Source organism: Fusarium poae, chromosome 1 (genome assembly GCF_019609905.1).
Source record: "Fusarium poae strain DAOMC 252244 chromosome 1, whole genome shotgun sequence".
NCBI lineage: Eukaryota > Fungi > Ascomycota > Sordariomycetes > Hypocreales > Nectriaceae > Fusarium > Fusarium poae.
The window spans coordinates 2,329,007-2,346,961 of record NC_058399.1 but is presented as its reverse complement, the minus strand read 5'-3'; the positions used below and the strand labels follow the sequence as shown (position 1 = coordinate 2,346,961).

Below are 17,955 nucleotides of genomic sequence, written 5' to 3'. Positions count from 1 at the left end.
CTTAATCAAAGGTAAGGATTTTCTTTAAACATCTGATGGTCGTGCAGTCAGACATGAACATGTCCAGATTCGCATTTGCGAGCATCTCATTAGCTTATCTCTGAGGAAGCTGATTGTGATGATGCTTGCTAGTATCTCTAGTAAAGAAGTAGCGTGCCTCAGGCTTTGTCGATCTGGGTAGCTTTATCCGTACCCGGCCCTAGATTACGTCAAGTGGCGTAGGACGATAAGACAAGGGTTTTTTACCTCGAATGGTGTATATACATGTACTCCTGCAGGGTCAGGGAGTGCAAGGGGAAAGAAAAATGGTTCTGTGGTTGGCCAGACTGTGAGAATGGTCAGTGGAGAGGTCCCCAGCAGGCAGTGAAATTGTAATGGATACTGACTGCAGAGTGTCACTCCATGGGTCATTCAAAGGCGACATGCAGTTACAAGTCAAGATGCAGCAAAGACTCAGAGTGGATTGATTTAAACGACGAGCACGGATTCTTGTAGAGTTTACCAACCGTCTTGCAGCGTCCTTGGCACTCTAATGAAACTCACTAAGCATGATGTTTGCCGATTTGCCGAGACAGCTCCTGTGGTAAGTTAGGTACTAAGTTACCAGCCCTGCTACTATGTAGGACCCTCGAATTGGTGATAGTCAGTGAAGTTACCTAGCTTGGATTGCGATTCAAGGATTCTACAGAGCACAGTGCACAAGCGTCTCATGTTCTGCTAGGCTGTAAACTATTCAGTCATTACGTACAGTACGAAGCGGTATGTACAGTCAGGTCTTGAACCAGTGGGATACAACGTTTGCCTTACCCGTCATGCCAGAAGATGACCAGGCGACGGGTGACGGGTGAGCTTCTGCCTTTGGCCAGTCAGCAAAGCCCAAAGACATGCCCCATGTGCCCCCTTGTCTCTGCAGCCGTAGAAAGAAAAAGAAAAGAAAAGTCAGGGTTTAACGACAAGGTTGAAACAACCATCACCGTGTGCCGTGAAATTCAACAGATTTTGCTAATTGTCATCGACGGGCCAGCAAAGATGCATCAACACATGTTTGAGTATCATCCAAGTTGCAGTGCTAAAGGAATGCCCCCGTCATGGATGGCGCTATCTGTAGGTGGAGAGTCAAAACGTGTCGAGCGTAACAAGCTTTGATCGAGAAGCTTGGCTGGCTAGTCTACATAGTAGTACAGTAGTAGATAGGCAAAAGCCGAGTGGTCAAAAAAACATCACTTAACTACCTATCGACGACGACGTCCCGCAGCTTCCATTTGTTCTTTCCATGCTCTGAAAAAAAAAAGTCATGAAGTTTATCTTAGTAGCCGACAACGATGGATCTTGTCATTGAAGCCATGGAGATCCCTCCCTTCAACAACTCATCTACACAGATATTCAACCTTGATCACTGCTGGAAGAGCTACGGTTAAAAGTGACGGTGAGAACCCCTTCAATCCTTCTACATACATAGTAAAGGTCAAGATGATGAGCACAATAACAGAGTAGTATCCCTAACCTTGACGGTGGGATTGTATAAAAGGACTTCTTTTGCGGGCCATCCGTCCTAATACGTACAAGTCTTGACCAACAAGCTTTTGGACTGTGGGGAAGCGGACGGGCCAATCTTGACTGTTTGTGTGTAGTAGGGATCAACTAATGCTGACTGCGTTGGTGCAATGGGCACTTTTGCGTCTCATATTTGTGTTACTCAAGAGATCTACATTTATGACATAAACTCTCATTTGATGTCTTCAAAAAAATGATGGATGCGCAGTGCAGTTTTTTACAATACAATAAGGAACTTCTGGAATGATGGAAAGCCTTTCATAACTTGGCCCTAACCAGTCGACCTTGACCTTGTCTTACCGATGTTATTTCCGGCTTTGGGTCCATGCCGCTCCTACGTGACAAATTATGAGTGTCTTCAGCAAAAGTCAATTAGCGTTGCTCGAAAATTCTACATGCCAGAGAATAAAGGCACGCAACTCCAAGTTCCCAGATGTTCGGTTCGACCAGAGATTGCCGGCTTGGCATAAAGGCTTCCGCCGCCATTGCCATGGCTTGTTTCTTGACTCGGTGCTTATTGTTGCTGTTCCTGCAACTCAAAAATAAGGCTAATCTTAAGCTACATGTATCGTGGCCCCCGATTCTCTAGCTCTGGCGTTTCTTTGGTGTAGGTCTCGAATCGCATCGTTTAGTGCGCGTGGAGCATCTTGTCCAAGTTTCCTTGTTGTTGGGACGGCGTTGTGGCATATTGTCAATATCACTTCTTGTTATGGTAACATTTTTATGTATTTTTAAAAGGAAGGAATTTATGGTTGTTTGTTGTTTTATTCTTATTTCTTCGATTGATAGTCCCTGCATAAAATGTCATTACATTAGTAGGTATCCGTACACTGCTTATACTCACTCCCTTCAGTTTTTTACACATCCAACTCGAAACGCGCCACCAACGAACCTGGCCAAACCGTCCACTCATTCGTCCATTCCACTAACAACCCCAGTATAACGCTGGATCGCATCCAGGTTTCCAGTTTAGGCCCCCCTGCCCCTCTCCCCTCTTTTCACTCGCTGCGCTACTTAGGCCTCGGGGCGTCTAAGAAATAAAAATAAAAACTTGACTGTTCGGAGCAAAAGAGCCGAAATAATGTGGTCAGCTCACCCTTTTTGAAGCTGAGCCTTTTACTCATTTATTTTTTGCATTATAAGCTGAAAAGTCAAGTTTTCCGATACCCCCTGTAGAGGAAATCGGCAATCAGGTCAAGCTCAACTCAATTCGTCACCCCCCAAAAACGCTCACCCGCGCTTTCTCCCTTTCGTATTGCGTCTCCTGCATTCTCCATTCTCCACAAGCCGACCGTCCCATCCCATTCACACCCGCTACATACTGTTACTGCTACTGCTGCTCTGCTGCTACTGTTCCCTCCTCCTCTGCACTTCTTGCTTTCTCCCAGCGGAAACGACAGCCACAATTTCAGCATCCGGGCCAATTCCACGCTCCGTCCGACCTGACCTGGTTTCCAAGTCCACCTTACTCTCGCTTGATTTGATTCTCTTGTTCTTTCTCCCCCAGAAACGCCAACTCGTTCGCTCCTGCTTTTTCACTCATTCTTATTATTCTCAACTTCAGTTTCGGTTTCGGTTTCAAATTCGATTCAACTTTCAATCTACCTACTCAGACCGATTCTCATCTTTACAGCCTCACATCTCACATCCGCAGGATCGCGTCCCCGTTACTTAACTTTTTTGCGCCTCTGGTGCACGCCCTATCATGCCTACGATTCCATGACTGAATATGTTGTAGAAGCATGTGTAAGTTCTTCTCGCTGGTTGTTCAACCTAACTTCCCTCTTCTTTTTCTCAACTCCCCTTGCGTTACGGCCATCTGTTCACTACGTACCTTGCCTCCTCTTCTCACAGGGCGTCTATTCCTGTCTGTTCCTGTTCCTGTTCCTGTTCCCGTTCATGCTCCTCATCCGCTCCTGCGGGTTCGAGGCCAAGAGCCTCGCATCATACCCCAGTCTTGGCATTTCACGAACTGACATCAACTCGTCTAGCGCTCACCGAGATACGAAATGTCGTGTATGTTTTTTTACTTTGTTATCTATACCATTAATCCGCCATGTCGTTTACTTTTGTGGCCGGTATCGTCAACACCGCTTGCTGGCGTGATACGCACCACTTCGCCGCCTCAACCCCCACTCACACCACCTCAGCAAACAACGACATATGGCACGAATTCTCTATCAGACGACACCATTTTGCATTTTTGCTACTACCGTGAACATCGCTAACCAAGACTGCTAGCCTCCTGTTCAGCAATCCAGTATGGAGCGGCGCAAGTACCGTTCCGTCTACAATCATCCGAAACCTTACGGCTCTCTCGGTGCGTTTACCTTCTTAAACCTTTGCAAATACAATTGCATCGAAGTAACTTTATCGTCCATATGGCTTCGACTTACCAATCACAAACAGTCCGACATAGCATATAAGGAGCGCATTTCCACCAACATCACAACCCTTACCACCACCAATTCCGAAGCAAGTAACGGCGTCATCAACGGCCTTCTATACGTCCCCGATCTCGACAACAACCGCGAGTGCGACCAGCTACAGTACCAATTCATCCCTCGAAATGTTACCCGTCGAAGCAACCTCCCCCCTCAAAATTACAACCTCATCGCTCTCGCCCCTTGGTTCAGTATTGATTGTACCTTGGCTTACCTCGCTTCTGCGCGTCTCGACCCCATTCGCGCTTTCATCTTCTACAAACCTAACAATTCTTCGAATCAGCCTCAAGATGCCGACTCGCCTGTTTGGAACCTGGAGGACGGCGGAGCTTGGATGACTGCGAACAAGTATCCCATATATGCTATTTCTGGTCAAGAAGGTCAGAATATGATGAATCAGCTCAGTTATTATTCTGGCAGTGTGGACGACATCCCTTACGGCGAGAACATAAGCACGATTTACGGCCCAAACCCGAGGGATTATGTCCGTATTTGGACCGAACTTTCCGTGGAGGACGAGTCAGATATCCCTCCGCTCTGGGCTTTTTTTCTTATAGTTATTGGTGCTCTGCTAGCCATATTTGCGTTTGTGTCGATAACTATGCACCTGGTGCAGAGGCGGCGCCGCATTTCACTCCGGAAAAGGGTCGAGTCTGGCGAAGTCGATCTTGAAGCCATGGGTATAAAACGACTTACAGTACCCACCACCCATATCAATAGTTTTCCGCTATTCACATATAACGCGGATCCTGAATCAATGGCACCGCCCCCGACGCCTTCATCTACCCGCCGCCATCGAAGTCATCGAGGGTTTGACCAACAAAGCGTTCGATCCGGTGTCAGTGTCCGAAGCAAGCGATCCGGTATTGGGGCAACTGGTGACAACGCTGCCACCAACTTCCAACCCAGTTGCCACATATGCCTCACTAATTTTGAGCATCGAGTGACCATCATTCGAGAGCTTGCATGCGGACACATCTTCCATCCGGAGTGTATAGACGAGTTCTTGTCGAAAAACAGTTCCCTCTGTCCAATGTGTAAGCATTCTATGCTACCCAGAGGTTATAGCCCGAGAATCACGAATGGCATGGTTCGTCGAGAGCACGCCCTTCGCAAATTACGTCAAAGAGTTGATCTCGAGGATCTTTCCGAGGAAGGCGACAACACCAAGATGAAGGACTGGGGCAAACGACTATTCCGGACCTCGTCATCGCCTTCAAGGCCACCCTCGGCACCTTTGGTTTCTTTGAAACTTCCTACGTTTATACGACGACCTGCAGAGCCTGCCACAACGGAAACGCAAGAAGGAACGGAGGGACAAACCACACCTATTAGTCCTGCCACACAGCCTGTGCCCGAATCGAACCTCCGCCCGCCCGCCCCAACTACGACTCCGAGAACGAGGAGACCTAAGCCCAAGCGTTTGAATATGCTTCCAACACAGCCAGAAAATTCTGAGTTGAGTACAGAGCCAACGCCACGACGTGGTAGCCCGTCTTCCTTTGCTCGTCAACGTATGCGCGAAATTGCAGCCAAGAACGCACCTTTTGACGATCCCGATTCTCAAAGGGCAGCGTGTAAGTCGAACTCGGATAACAAAATGCCTTCACAAACTAACGTAATCTTTAGGGTTGCGAGCGCTTTCCAAGGTTTTTCCTGGCTATTTTTAACCAGGCTTGGAATAGTTTCAAACCTCGGCGACAACTCATGTTGCATTTACTGGACAGGCATGACTTTTCGGCGTTTTGTGTCATGAACAAGGTTTTAGGGATATGGGCTGATACCATGGATGGCAATTGTTTTCACAACTATTACTAGGATTTATTGGTGCATTTGGTAGACATTAATGAGGCGTTGGCTCGGTTTATGGTATTTATATATATGCAATCAGGGAGTTCGCCGTAGAAAGGCGAGCTCGCAGTGGCCTGTTGCTGTGGAGAAGAGGTTTATAATCTAGGTGAAGCGGCATCATCAAGACGCAATAGCCTACGAAGAACCAAGACATCGTCTATAAAAGAAACACACCCGTACAAAGAAAAAAAATACAGTCACGATGACAAATGAACTGGGAAAGAAAACTCGAACGTCCTTGAATAAAACGAAAATATAGCGTGTTTCAGTAGCCAACTACCGCTGTAGATGAATACCATGTTGGCCTATTTCTCAAGAGTCACCATTCTAAGTACGCCCAGAACGCCCCAACGCAAAATGAATGTCCAATTCCCGCTGTTTTTTAGACTCAAGACGTGGATGTTTCTCAGCCCTTGTGGTGTCACTTCCCTTGCCCCTCGAGTAAAGGGTCATTGCGCACTCCTCCTCTGGCCAGTGCATCCCGTACACGATCGTTTTCAGCAGCGCGAATCCTGCTCCTCGCGTCCTCAAGACGCTCAACTCCTCGGTCGATGGTTTCAATATGAACACTGAGAGGGATTGGAGGACCCCCACCAATACCATTGCGCAGCACTTCGGGCTCGGCCACTCGGTCACGAAGGTCTCCAAGACCAGCTTGGATACTCTCTAGCTCGAGAATGAGCGCGTTGACTTGTGCAACTGCTGAAGAGCGCTGCGCGTCAACCTGGCGCAAGAGAGCAAGCTGGCGTGAGAGGCTATTGAGCTGATTCGAATTTGCTCCGACAAGCGTCCAGATGTTCCAGAGGACGTTCTCGCGACGAGATGCTGTATCGGCGGAAGAGCGCGAGCTGATATCATAAATAAGCATAAGGTGGTCCTCGGCTTTGGTGAGAAGACGTAGAACAGCTTGCGCCTCGAGTATGAGGGTTGAGATACGATCCGAAACCAGAGCTGTGTGCTCGATATACTTGTCAAGAAGAACCCGCTCGTTGAATATGTGTTCAGTGGTTGGTTGGAAAGGGTGAAAGAGCCACGATGCCCAGCCCAGGATAGGAGATGGCGATGATAGTGAGTGCGCGTCATCTGCTTCAGGGGCCAGAGTATCGAGATAGCGAGATGTCCAGCGATTAATGCTTATGACAGCGTCGACGGCTGAGCCGACATGGGTGTTGAACTTTTGCAAATCGGCAGCTGTCTGCCGTGCTGTGTCCACATAGCCATCAAACTCAAAGAGAAGTTCGTCGCGAGCCTGCAGATCACTGTGTCGCACCAGGCTTCGAAGATCGCGGATAGCCGTTTCCGAGCGTTTCATCTCAAAGGGCAAAGAAACTCCGTCCGAGCTTTTCTCGAGAACTTGTTCGAACTTGGATTGTACGCTCATGAGATCATCGAACTCGACATCGCCACCAGGTGGCACGATGGCTTCTGAGGATGGACAAAACGGGAGATTGAGGATAGATGCGCCTGGGATACGACAGATGGGCGAAAGAGATGCGGCGATGGAGCGAGTTGCCATGTTCTGTGCAATGATAAGACCACCAAAGCAGAGATAGATTGACAAGAGAATTGCGAAGGGTTTCTGCGCATAGCGAAACGCAAGACCAATGACGTTGAGGAACCAGCCGAGCGTATTGTAGATCGCCGTTGGGATATTTTGTGCAAGTTGTCTGCCAACGGCTGGGGGCGCTTGATTGCGACGTTGCTGGCGGTAATACTCATCTTCGGCATCGTATCTCTCCCGCGCCATTCTTTGCTGCTGTGATGAAGTCGACGCTGACGGGTTTCCCCTCCTCCTTACACCTCCATCGCCGCCATATCCTATTCCCAAACCCCTTATCGTGCGCTCACTCCTGCTACTCCCCTCTGAGGCATCTAAGCGGGGCATGTGGAACTCCGGATCAGGCGTTCGAAAGACTCGTTCTCCGTTTGCGCTAACACTGGCACGGGAAAGACTTGGTCGAAAAGGTTCTCGAAGGATGACTTGCTCGTCGTCAGCGTCGGCGCCGAAGTCGCGAATGCTGTCCTGCGAAGCGAAACTGATGTTGCCCTGGGAGAAGGGCTGGGAAGGGAAGTTTCCAGAGGAGGTGGGCGGTGATGACTCTCCGAGAGATGGAAGGATACTCGTGTCGAAACTGTCGTTCTCGCCTTCAACAAAACGCCACGAGTCTTCTGGTCGAAGCTCACGCTGGCGCGAAGATACCATTGTTGTCCACCACCAAGCCTCGAGTACAGCCGAGTCGTACACAAGCGCGCGTCACTGGAGCGTCACCTCAAGTCAAATATTGTTCGGGGGTAATGTCTGATGGCATCAGATATGTAGGATGTTTGGTGGAAATGCCGTATTTCAATTATAGCTTCCAGCGACTATATGCGCCTGGTTTCTGAAGCGTGAATCGCTGTGGTGTCGTTAAGCAATGCGAGTCAAGGGTCTAGGAGCAATGAGTCATTTAGTTATAATATAACGGTTTCACGTAGGCAAAAGAGGAGTGTGCGTTGTTCGTGAACGGGGGTCAAAAATGAGGCTAATGTTATTGTGTTGAATGATGCAAGAACCTAGGAGAGGGAAGCAGGGGGCAAAGAGTTGAAGGCGAGAGGTAAAGTGAGGTCACTGGGTACTAGTACCTAGGTAGTCCTTTGTAGACTACTAAACTGGGTTAGTACCTAGGTAGGTACCGAGTCTCGGTGGGGAAACGGGTCAAGGCAGAGAGCCCGCCCGAGCTTCTACCCTTGTACTCGGTAGCATTGCTTAAGCTGCCTTAGTACTAAGATTCAACACCACCTACTAAGGTAATAGACTGTAATTACCTACGCGATAACATGACGAGTGATCTTATGTCTTCTGTTCTGTCATTTTTATGCGTGCCCGGGATTGCATATACTATTTTTTACTTGTTTCTCACAAAATAAGTAAGTAATAAAAGTCCCTCGACTTGACATAAACTTAACGCCATAAGCACTGCCTGTACTTGTTAGTCTGACCAAGACCTCGTGGCCTGTCACTCTTGGTCTAGGGTATCAACTAACTAACGGTCACGATCTTAAACAAACGTCACTCAATCCAATCGGGGACTAACTCTTGGGCATCGACTTAAGGCTACAGTGAGTCATATTAAATTTGGACTATTTGAATCAGATAAGGATTTCTCCTTGACCGTATCGAACAACAACAACTTTTTAGATAGTAGCAATCTACTTACAAAAGACTCGACAAATAATCATATTAACTAACATAAGAAATGTACCTCGGGAAATTATTGGAGCACAGTCCTAATAGACGTTTATACTTGCAACGCACACTAAAGCACCAAGCACCAAATTTCAAGCACATCCCAATCTTCCTCTCTTGTTTCATTCTGCCATCCATTGTGTCTCGGCCTTCACACGCGGAGATTGTTCCTCTGGGCTGCCTGCTTCGGCAGTGAGACTCTGAAAAGACTCTGCTGTGGTAACGGACATAGCATATGACATTGGACTGCCGCTGAAACTTTGCTCTGGCCAATGCATGGCCGACTGCGCAGTCAGCTCTGGACAGTATCCAAACACGGATGGCATAATCCAATGGGGACTGTCTGCCTGCAGTACAGTGTTTGTGACTAGACCCAAGTTAGTTGCCAAGGTTCGTGATTGAGCTGCATGCAACTTACCATTCTCAGCACCCATTGGTGTATGTTCTAGATAGTCCAAGGTTATCTTCGACCTGGACCAATACTCGCTAGATTTCCCAAGGACACTTGAGAAGAAGTCAACCTTGGATTTGTGACAAGATTTTGCGTTAAGAAGCATGGCAGCCTGATCTAGCTGTGGTATGCATGAAGGAGATATTTTCTCTGCCATGAAGTGATTCAAGACTGATACTAGGCGCAGCGGTGCATGAAGAAGAGGCGGCAACGAGTGATCAAGTTTCTCAGCAACACTGTCGTGCAGGCGAGGTATATAAGGATTCAAATGCTCGGTGTCGGCGGCCCGTCGAACGTTTTCAAAGTGAAGATGCATTCGAATCTGAAGGCTATGCAGGAGAGTTAGTTGAGACTGAATGTTAGGAGTTCGAAGTTGACCTACCCATAAGAGATTACCAACTGCAAGGAAAATTGTAAGTAGCCGATTCAACCATCGAATGGATCAAGAGCTTACAGCAGAATAGAGTATCATGTCCACCGTCCCGTCCTCATCCACGTACTCCATTTTTGAAGCCTTGAGCTTGTTCCGCCACGAAACGATATTTTGGTTTGCATCTTCTAATGCATCGGGGCTTGTTTCCCACCTGCATCCGCCGAGAAATTGAGCCACACAGCAGTCGTGAATGCGTACCAGATCAACAAGACAGGCCCAGGAAGAGGGGTCATATGATGCGCCCAAGCGGTCGTGCTCTGCCAGAGTCACTGGAATAGGGATGGTCTATTTTGTAAGTTAGCATTGGGTTATCGCTAGTAGCAGCTATACCTACGCCCGCCTTGTAGTTCCATTCCTCGCAGGGAAGTTCTGTGTCGTCGTTCAACTTTACCGAGTAGAGGGATGGATGTACCAAGGGATCCCTCATGCCCAGCAACATCCCGTGGACGTATAATCCCCAATACGTACGACGGCATGACTCAGCCAGGACAAGTCCCTCTTGCTGATCGACATATGCCTTGGGTTGAAGACCACCAAGTTGTGCAAGTTCGCGGGCCTGTATGAACAGACAGCGATAGAGGCTGTCCTGCTCACCAAATGAAGCAATGGATAGGGACAGGAGTGCTTGAACATTCCAGAGCGTTGGAGGAAGTCGTTCATGCGACATCTCGAAAGCTCGCTCCCGGAGCGAACTGCTGTCTACCATGGAATACTGAGATGCAATATACATAATGGTGGCCTCAAGAAATCGCACGTCGTTGGGTTTTTCTTTAAGAAATAATTCCAAGATAGGCTTCGGCGGGGCCCAGGAGTGAGCAACGTGAAAGTTGGCATAATACAAATCGAGTAGTCGGTTTTGATTGTGAAGGGGATTGTGGAAGTCCGAAAGATTGGGCGAAGGTGTGCTTTCTGTTGTGTCGTCTTGATCGGCCATCTGGACCTCATCTCTCATCATGTTGCGTTTCTTTGCATCGCGGATTCCTCGCCGTGAACTGACGTAGTGACACTTTTGCCCTTCCTCTTTGCAGCGTGTACAATGGGGCATGAACCCATCACACTTAGTGTGCCTGGTGCGGCAGGGGACGCAAGCAATAGAAGCCCGGACTGTCGCGTTGGAACGCTCTGGTCGGTTTCGCTTCTGACCTGAGTCGAGCTCAGCCCGGACTGGGATGCCGGCTTTTGGTGAATCTGCCATTGTCTGACAGACAGACAGATGGACTCTCATGAGTGAATGGAGAGGAAGGAATTTTGGATGCTCAAGTGTTTCGATCTGTTGGTAATTGCCTACAGAAGGATCCAATCTGCGGGTCGGATCTGATGGAGGGTGCCCCTTGGTACCGAATGGGGGTTGTTTGCCTGAAGCCAACAATGATCACAGGTCTGTGTCAAGTGCCGGTGCCAGGAAGCTATGGAAACATTACATATGTATGGAAGGGCGAGCCCAATATATACATATGAAAATGAGAGCATGGCTAGTTCCAAAGGGAGTCCGATACGAACAAACGGGACTGGTCAACAATATGAGTGGCACACGAGAGCTGATCGCCGGGATCAAACAAAAGCAAATTCCTCGTCACATTATGATTGGAAGAACGAGACCCGAGTTAGATACAATCTCAAACAATGCTGCAATGCCAACTTGTCGCGTAGTGGTGTTGGCTGGCCGGTATGTGGCGCGTGGATCTGGCTCCCCCAGCAAGGAATAGGCAGCACAAGATCTAACAGAAACGTCCGGCTACATGTCCATGTTGGTTTGCCAATATGACCAGACACGGCTCCTATACAAGTAAAGGTGACCCTTGGAGAGTGGCATTAGGTTGTTGGTCTGCCTTTACACCTCCTTGTTGTCTGCAAGAGCCAAGAAAGCTCACGAGCATGAATTACCCACCCCTGGTTCAAGAACTGGACAGGTGGTGCTGTTCAGCATGAGAGCATCCTTTCCGAGACAACTTTTTGATCCTATCTGTCCTGTTTGATGCCACTATCAGAGGTGTTGCGCGAGGTAGTCTCAGCAGCCCCGTGATGACAACTACTCGGCGCGGGCCTTGTAAAAGCTCCCGTCTACTTTTACAAAAGACAGGGCTGGGCAGCTTATGGAAGTTACTAAAATCAGCCATTCGGTTTCAACAGGCAACATCTCGAGCTGTGATTGCTTGCAAATGTCTCCACCGAGAAGGACATGCTCGCCTGCCGGTCGTATAGTATGTGTATACAGGAACAAAAGACTCTGACGTGGTGAGGCGTTGTAAAGAGACGAGAGGGAACAAATGTAAGACACTTCAATGCTTCATTGCTTTTTTCTCAAGTGAGCAAGAACGACAGAATCATAAATGCAACACAGTACTCCGGCGGGTGGCCGTCGTCCTTCCGCCTCCCAGGGTTATGGATTTCGGGACATATACTAGTTGCATGCAAGCCATCGGAGATGGCTGAGGCCCCTGCTCGTAGTTCGAATACGCACTGGTTATACTGTATACCATGGCTCGATCTTGTCATCGAGGGATAATATGAGCTGTGGCCCAAAGAGTCGTTTACCCAGAGCCTGGTTGTTGGTTCGTTGACGATTCGCGACGCTTTGAGAACGAGTTCTGGTTAGTTTATCACTAGCCTGGAAGATAGTTCCAGAAACAATAGAATGTGTTATTGAATAGCGGTTGAGCCGCACTTGCCGCCTTTGGACTTTGCTGTGCTGAGAAAGGCAGGAAGGTACTACAGATAGGATGTACCTCCTGCCCAGCAGCTCCTGCCACTATCCAGTCTCAAGTGCAGATGCTCAAACGCTCATTTGCAAACGCCAAAGCGGGTCCGGGAGAGTCATTGGAGAAAGGAGTGAGTGAGAAAACGGGAACTGGCTGCAGACGGCAGGAAATTGGGGGCAGGAGAGTGATCCAAGCATAAGCTAAGACTGATAAGGGTCGACTCACATGAAGGTGAGCAAGAAAAGTAAGACATGTCAAGTTTAAGAAACAAGTCCATCCATGGATTATGTAGACTATTGTGCTGTACCTAGGCAAAAGAGGATATGGCACGGTAAAGTTGCCGATCAGGCACTGTGACACCTCGGCTTCTGTAGATGGACCCCCGGATGAGACCCCGACCTTGTCGTCATGGGGGTCCGCCCACCCCAGATGTGCTACGATGCGCCGAGGTGCGGCGCGCTTCCTTTTTGCTTAAACATACAACGAACCTCACACCAACCGTCCAACTGCCAGCCGATCGATAAGTACAGTAACAAATTAATTCATCCCCAACCGTTCTTCTTATGCATAAGGTCAAATGACCGACACGAGCTTCGCACAAGCCCAGCGCCGCGTTGTCGCGCGTCGCCAAACCCGCGAGGCCGAAGCCGCTGCTCGCATCGCTGCACAGCGACAAGCGTCTCGACCCAGAGCCAACCTCGAGCGCTTACCATACCCCTTAAATCGCATCGGATCTGCTTGGGATGCCGTGTCTACCAGGGAGGGCACGCGCCCCGCATTTCGAGTAGGACAAGTCGACGCCGAATTGCTCGATGTAGAGCTGTTGGACATCCTCAAAGACCAGGTTTGTGAAGGCCTAAAGTATTTTGGTGGAGGACACCTGCATGATGACTGGTCGGCTGAAATTATGTTGGCACTAAGAGCTGTCCTCTTCAAGCTTACTGTCTGGGATCACGATGCGACATACGGTGCGGCTCTTCAAAATCTCAAATACACCGACGCCAGGAACGATGGCCTTATTCTGAAAGCACCTTCAAAGGTGCAAAAATCACTTTACGGCCTGGTGACAGTGTTTGGCAACTATGCCTGGACGAGGTGGGAGGATTGGCTCCTGGAGCATGATGATGGCTACGATGAGCCAAGCCCCCTGCTGAAGCGACTATCAAAATTGACTTCAGCTATGTCAACTGTCCACTCAGCAGCTGCTTGTGTCTCATTTCTAGTTTTTCTACTGCACGGACGATATCGAACGCTTCTCGACAGAATCCTGAGAATGAGACTTGCGCCACCCACAAGCCAAGTAAGCCGAGAGGTTTCATTCGAGTATCTTAACCGTCAGCTTGTTTGGCATGCCTTCACCGAGTTTTTGCTTTTTGTGCTGCCCCTGATAGGCATTCAGCGATGGCGACGCTGGCTCACCAGGACATGGCGAAAGACAAAAGACATTATCAGGACGGGACCACAGGAAGAAGGCAAGGCGAACGGCGAGTACGCATTCCTTCCAGAGAGGACATGCGCGATTTGCTACCAGGACCAAAACAATGCGACTTCGGAGAACGAGGTCATGGCAGCAGCAGCATCCGGCGGTGTTGTTGGCTCGGCACAGACAGACATAACCAACCCATATGAAACAATTCCTTGCGGGTGCGTATACTGTTTTGTGTGCTTAGCTACTCGTTTGGAGAGGGAAGAAGGCGAGGGCTGGACCTGTCTGCGATGTGGTGAGCATGTCAAAGAATGCAAGCCCTGGAGTGGTGGTTTGATAGAACCTTCTGCGAAGCATGCCTCGGCCAAGACAGTGGCCTTTTCGGACGATATTACTGGGGGTGTACTTGTGGATGACCATGATGAGGTAGCGAGCTTGAGCACAACTTCAGAGCAAGGTTAAGATGACGGTCAACTTGTGCGTCACTGATATTTTAAGACGCCAAAGTATTTATATTTTGTAATAATACCCGAGAATGTATGCAGACCATTCTTTGTAAACACGTATTCTGATGATGCATCTCTTTTTATTTTGGTACTGATGTTGAGCCTGTAACTTTGCCAGACTCGACTACTATTCTCTCTACTGTTGCCTGAGGTTGCCACAGGCTACTACACCTTTTTGTAAAGAACAATAAATAGCGTCTGTAGACTATGGGTAGGAGGTAGCTACTTATATTCATACACTTTTTACGCTATATAATGAGGTGTTTCCGGACAGTTTCTGCTCTTAGTTTCTGTGATGTTGTTATCACGACAGCACATGTCAGAACCATTGGCATCATAGAGAGGGGTCAAATCCTCTTCTGCATGAAAACATTGATCTGATAAGATCGAAGTTCTCCTCAATATGGTGCAGTTAGTGGACACGGAGCTGCATAAGGGGACCCTGCACTGGAGTCCACTCAACGTGGGTAGTACGGACGACGATAGGGCTCACTGTTCTAAAAGTCAATTTATAGTAGGTTAACCCCCTTTATAGGGTTCTATTAATTATATTTTTTTTCTCTTATTTAAATAAGGCTAATTAAAGTAATAATATAAATAGATTATATTAATAAAGTAAGGCCCCTAGGGTTATATATTAATATATTAATAATATCTTTATATTATAGCTTTAGCTTTATTTTTTACTTTTAAAATTAATATATTTTATAAAATAAAAATTCTTTACTTTTTATTATATTTATATACTTATAATAGCCTTAAATAACTTAATATCTATATATTTAGAATTATATAGCTTAGATTTTTTATTTAATATTATTTTTATTCCTTTATAGTTATATTTATTTATTAATTTTTATATTAAAGCTATAGGCTTAATATAAATCTCTTTTACTTTATATAAACTTATTTTTTACCCTTTTTATACTTTAAATAGATCTTATTTAGCCTTTATTATTTTTATATAATTATAAGCTTTTTTTTTATACTTTTTTTTTTTTTATATACTTATTTTATATATTAATTAATTATATAAAGCTAATACTTTTTTAATAGTATTAATACTTTTTATAAATTAATTTTATCTTTATAAATATATATATAACCTTACTAGCCTTTTATAGCTTTAAGAAAATTAAAATATATTATAAAGAAGGCCTTTATTATAATAAAGGCTTTTACTATAAAGAAGATTATTATTATAAAGATAATTACTATATAGAAGAAGTAATAAGAATATATTACTATAAAAAAAGCTTAAGAGTAAGAATTAATTATATTTTTTACTAAAGATAAAATTAAAAATAAAGTTAAAAAGTAAAAAAATAAGCCTTAAGGCCTTAAAGAAGAAGGTTTTAATAATATTATAGCTACTTTTCTTATTAATATATTTAATAAAAATAAGGTAATAGAATATAAAGCTATTAAAAAGGCCTTATAATTTTTTATTATTATTAAACTATAATATATTAGCTATATATTATTTTATATTAACTTAAAGGAGCTAGATTTAATTAAAAATGCCTTTAACCTAGCTATAGTTTATATTAAATATATTAATATTTATAATAAAGATTTAGCTTATAAGGCTATAAAGAGGGCCCTAGAGGTAAATATAAGTAAATACTTTTTTTATTTTCTTAAGGAGATATTTAAAGTTATTACCTCTTTTTTTAATTTTAAGATTAATAAATAGCCTACTTTGTATTTAAATATTACTATTTAAATTATATATTATACCTTAATAAATTATTACTATAAGGGTCTTAAGGCTATTAAAATAAATAAAAAATTAATAAGTTATTATTCTTTATATATAATACTATATTAATTCTTATAGCTTCTATTAAAGCCTATTAAGCTTTATATTAATTAATTTAAGTAAGATACTTAGGATTTATATATAATAAAATTCTTTTAATAGAATTTTAATATTATACTTTATTATCTCTATAGAGCTTTTTTTCTTAATTTAAGGCTTTATAAGAAATATACTATTAATAATAAGGTAATTATAAACTACTATATATATTTAAATAAGCTATAGAGATATATTAATTATAATTAAAACTATTTAGGCTTATTATATTTTTATACTAATTATATATATTATTTACTGCCTATTATAGCCTTATATTAACTTTTCTATAGTATTTATACTTAAAAAAAATAAGTATAAATATAACCTTAATTTTAATAATAAGTCTATTATTTTAATCTCTTTAGATAATAATAATTCTATTAAGGTAGCTACTATAAAGCTAATTAATACCCTTAATTGCCTTATATACTTTATAATTACTTATTTCTTTAAAAAGGCTATTAGTAAATTAAAGAAAAGTATTAAAAGCCTTAAGAGAAAAAAAGGTAAAAAGTAAGGCTAAATATAAAGGAATTACTATATATAGCTTACTTTAAAATAGCTTAATTTTTAACTTTTTTAAAGATATAATTTAATAATTAATAATAGATCTATATACTCTTAGTATATAATAATATTTATAATAGTAAATAAGGCTTTATAGTATATTATATATAGCCTAGGGGAAAAATTAAATTTAATTTATTTTATTTTAAAAAAATTAAAAATATAATTAATAAATATATAAAGTTATTTAACCTTTAAATATTAAAATAACTTAAAAAGGCTATATAGATTAAAAAATTTTCTTTTTTATAATATATATCTTTATAAAACCTTTTTACCTTTTTTTATATTTTATAATAAGTAAAATTAATTACCCTTTTAAAGACTTAACTTTATTTTAAAATTAAATTAAATAGTAAAAAAATATTAATTAAATAACTATAAATAAGCTTATAATATATATTTCTATAGAGTTTTATATCTTTATATTTTATATAATATTATATTAATATATTAAGACTTAGTAATCTAAAGATTTTACTTTAATTATTAATTAAATATATATAGAAAATATAAAAGCTTTATATAACTATATATAAGAGCTTTATTTTAATAATATTCTTAGAGATAAGAATATATTATAATAACTATAGAAAAAAGGCTTTATAGTTATACTTATAAGGCTATAATAAATATAATAAGAGCTTAATATTTTATAATATTAAACTATAAAGTAAAAAGAAATATAATTAATAAAATTATATTAAATATTTAAGAATAATACTTTACTTAATATTAAGCTTTAATTATTTAATTATAATTATTTTTATACTTATATTTATTAATAAGATATATCTCTTAGTAAAGATAATATATATAAAGCTTTTTAAAGCTTTATACTTATAAATATCTTTAAATAATAAAATATAATATAATATTACTAAAATAGATAGATAATGCCTAGGCCTAATTATATATAGTTAATTAATACTTATAA

At 43.2% G+C, this 17,955-nt stretch overlaps 4 protein-coding genes across 4 annotated transcripts; 2 read left to right on the top strand and 2 right to left on the bottom strand.

The window, feature by feature from the left end:
- Nucleotides 1-3,296: 3,296 nt before the first annotated feature.
- On the top strand, nucleotides 3,297-5,668 carry FPOAC1_000763 (uncharacterized protein; the record flags this gene model as incomplete). Its single annotated transcript, XM_044845374.1, has 5 exons — nucleotides 3,297-3,300; nucleotides 3,546-3,570; nucleotides 3,796-3,874; nucleotides 3,964-5,575; nucleotides 5,628-5,668. The coding sequence occupies 5 exons, from the start codon at nucleotides 3,297-3,299 to the stop codon at nucleotides 5,666-5,668; spliced, it is 1,761 nt and encodes a 586-aa protein (XP_044711290.1).
- A 602-nt stretch (nucleotides 5,669-6,270) lies between these two features.
- FPOAC1_000762 (uncharacterized protein) lies at nucleotides 6,271-8,052 on the bottom strand (the record flags this gene model as incomplete). The annotated part of the gene is made up of 1 exon (XM_044845373.1): nucleotides 6,271-8,052. One exon carries the CDS (start codon nucleotides 8,050-8,052, stop codon nucleotides 6,271-6,273), a length of 1,782 nt encoding a protein of 593 aa, XP_044711289.1.
- A 1,145-nt stretch (nucleotides 8,053-9,197) lies between these two features.
- FPOAC1_000761 (uncharacterized protein) lies at nucleotides 9,198-11,154 on the bottom strand (the record flags this gene model as incomplete). Its single annotated transcript, XM_044845372.1, has 5 exons — nucleotides 9,198-9,442; nucleotides 9,494-9,855; nucleotides 9,909-9,925; nucleotides 9,981-10,244; nucleotides 10,294-11,154. 5 exons carry the CDS (start codon nucleotides 11,152-11,154, stop codon nucleotides 9,198-9,200), a joined length of 1,749 nt encoding a protein of 582 aa, XP_044711288.1.
- A 2,081-nt stretch (nucleotides 11,155-13,235) lies between these two features.
- On the top strand, nucleotides 13,236-14,546 carry PEX2 (peroxisome assembly protein (Peroxin-2); the record flags this gene model as incomplete). Its single annotated transcript, XM_044845371.1, has 1 exon — nucleotides 13,236-14,546. One exon carries the CDS (start codon nucleotides 13,236-13,238, stop codon nucleotides 14,544-14,546), a length of 1,311 nt encoding a protein of 436 aa, XP_044711287.1.
- Nucleotides 14,547-17,955: the final 3,409 nt, after the last annotated feature.